Raw genomic sequence first — 2,247 nt, forward strand, 5'->3', positions numbered from 1 at the left:
CATGAGTGCAAAGAGACTATAGGAGAAAACTAATAAAGCAATGATAGATAAATAGTTTTCCCCAAAAAGAAAAGACACAGTTCATCTTTTGTTAAACGTCCTGATGTATTCCATAAAGAACATTAAAACAAAAAAACAACACATAGACAATATAAAATGCTGCTTACGCCTTCTCTGTACATCATTCCTTCCAATATCCATTTTGGTAATAATCCAGGGATCATACTTTCTGAAAACATTTTGGTATTTTAATATTTTGGTATAAACACGTATTTGTAGCAATTTGATGTAACCTGCTTATTGGTGGTTTTCGTTAATTTTATTTAAATTTTGGGGCTGTGGTTTCGTATTTGCTGTAAGATTAGTTCTGGTAAAATTTTAACAGTTCTTGCTTGGACTGTAGAGGTGTTTTATGAACGTTATAACAGTATTTTAATGATGGTGCTAACCAGAGCTTTAACAATATTTAAAAGTTTTAATGGTATTTTTGTTGGCGATTTAGTAGTATTTTGCTAACGTTTCGACGATGATTTTACCCACGTTTTAACAATATTTTGATAACGTTTAAACGCTGTTTTACCAGTGATTAAGCAGTATTATCGTAATGTTTTAACGGAGTTTTGCGGGTAGTTTAACAATATTTTTTGGTTGTATTTTAACAGTGTTTTCGCCAGCGTTTTAAGGGTGTTTCAGAAATGTCAACGAAATATTTTCACCACTGATTCTCCTCATATGCTCAAGGCCTGTCAAAATACTAACATACTTTTTAGTCGAACGCTTGTTAGACTTATGTGTGTGTGTGTATGTATGTATGTATATATATGTGTGAATGTGTGTGTTTGCGTGCGCGTGCACACGTGTTTATATTTTCAATTTGCTTAGATGTTGTTTATGACTGTTTTAAAAGTGCTGAGTTTAAGAATCAATAAAAGCCAAACAAAACAACAGTACGCAATAACAGTGATGACACCAACAAAAATGGGTGTGTCTGTTTTTATACTCTATGAAGTACAAATATATAACTCCCTCTGATTCATATTCTATCGCCAGCGCTCTGTTTTATACTAAACAACGTCCACGTAGTTACAAATATGGAGATACGATTCAATATTTGCTAATAAACACCGTATAAAACTACGTCGCACATAGCTGCAAATAGATGTCCTCAATTAGATAAGAGGTATGGTTAATAAATATATTTACCATGTGGTACCTTTCCTGAAGTTGTATAATGCTAGCATGCTGTAGATATAATTATACTGATGTAATGTGAACGTCCGGGGAAGATATACAGTTCAGTCTGCGATAACATAGAGTGTTAGACTCCACTTTACTGTATATAGGTCATTTGTTAGTATGTACCACGTAGTTGGCACAGGCCTTCTAACTGTAAATGCGTAGGTACAAACGAACTAGGTGGAAGTAGATATAATGTGAATGATACAATGTACCTAACAAATAATAAGTATCATGTAGTGGTACAGTTAATCTAAAGATAAATATGCATTATATTGAAACAGAGAGTCCCACTAGCTGTAAATAGATAGCGGTTAGTGGTAAATGTAATGTCTGTGAGTAAATTTGTTGAGATATATTCCACTTAAATATATCTATATCTATATTCATTACGTTGAAGCAGAGAGACAGTCTAGCTTTATATAAGTATTATAAGTATCCACTTATCTGCAGATAGGTACCATTTGAAGGTATAGTCTTTCAGCTGTATATAAGTATCCGGTGAAGGTACAGTCCATTTAGTTGCAAATTGGTACCATGGGGAGGTACACTTCGTCTAGCTGTAACAAGAGGAGCTACATATGATACTGTCCTTCAAGCTGTACGAGTAAATGTCATGGCAAACCAATAGCCAAGTTGGTCGTAAATAGGTATCATGGGGTGGTGGAGTCTTCTCAGTTATAAAGTAGAAATGTAAAGTAGAGTTCCTTCACTTACGTGGAAATAGGCAGCCTGGGGGAGGCGGTGTTGCTGTTTGGTGGGTGAAGGCAGCGGGATTTTGAGGCGTTTAGACTGTAACAGTAATCACCGGGATCACTGTGCAACTGGCGAGTGTTGCGTTTAAATGCGTTATGTACAACTCGAAGAAAGATGTGTGATACTTCGTCATCCGTCTTCGGAAATCAACGGAACTGGTAATTGACCTCTGCTGAAACATCGATCGATAAAAGCATCTGTTTTTTCAAAAGTTAAGCTATTAAAAAGCAAATGTTTGTGTTTGAATGTGTATGT

At 35.2% G+C, this 2,247-nt stretch overlaps 1 protein-coding gene across 1 annotated transcript in view; it reads right to left on the bottom strand.

The window, feature by feature from the left end:
- LOC106880431 (tetraspanin-18) overlaps positions 1-954 on the bottom strand; it is a 535,121-nt gene extending 534,167 nt beyond the window's left edge. The window contains exon 1 of the mRNA XM_052970246.1: positions 168-954. Coding sequence (XP_052826206.1) covers positions 168-239 — 72 coding nt within the window. The 5' untranslated portion in view covers positions 240-954. The remainder of the gene's footprint in view (positions 1-167) is intronic.
- Positions 955-2,247: the final 1,293 nt, after the last annotated feature.

The sequence above is a fragment of the Octopus bimaculoides genome, chromosome 8, assembly GCF_001194135.2.
Source record: "Octopus bimaculoides isolate UCB-OBI-ISO-001 chromosome 8, ASM119413v2, whole genome shotgun sequence".
Taxonomy (NCBI): Eukaryota; Metazoa; Mollusca; class Cephalopoda; order Octopoda; family Octopodidae; genus Octopus; species Octopus bimaculoides.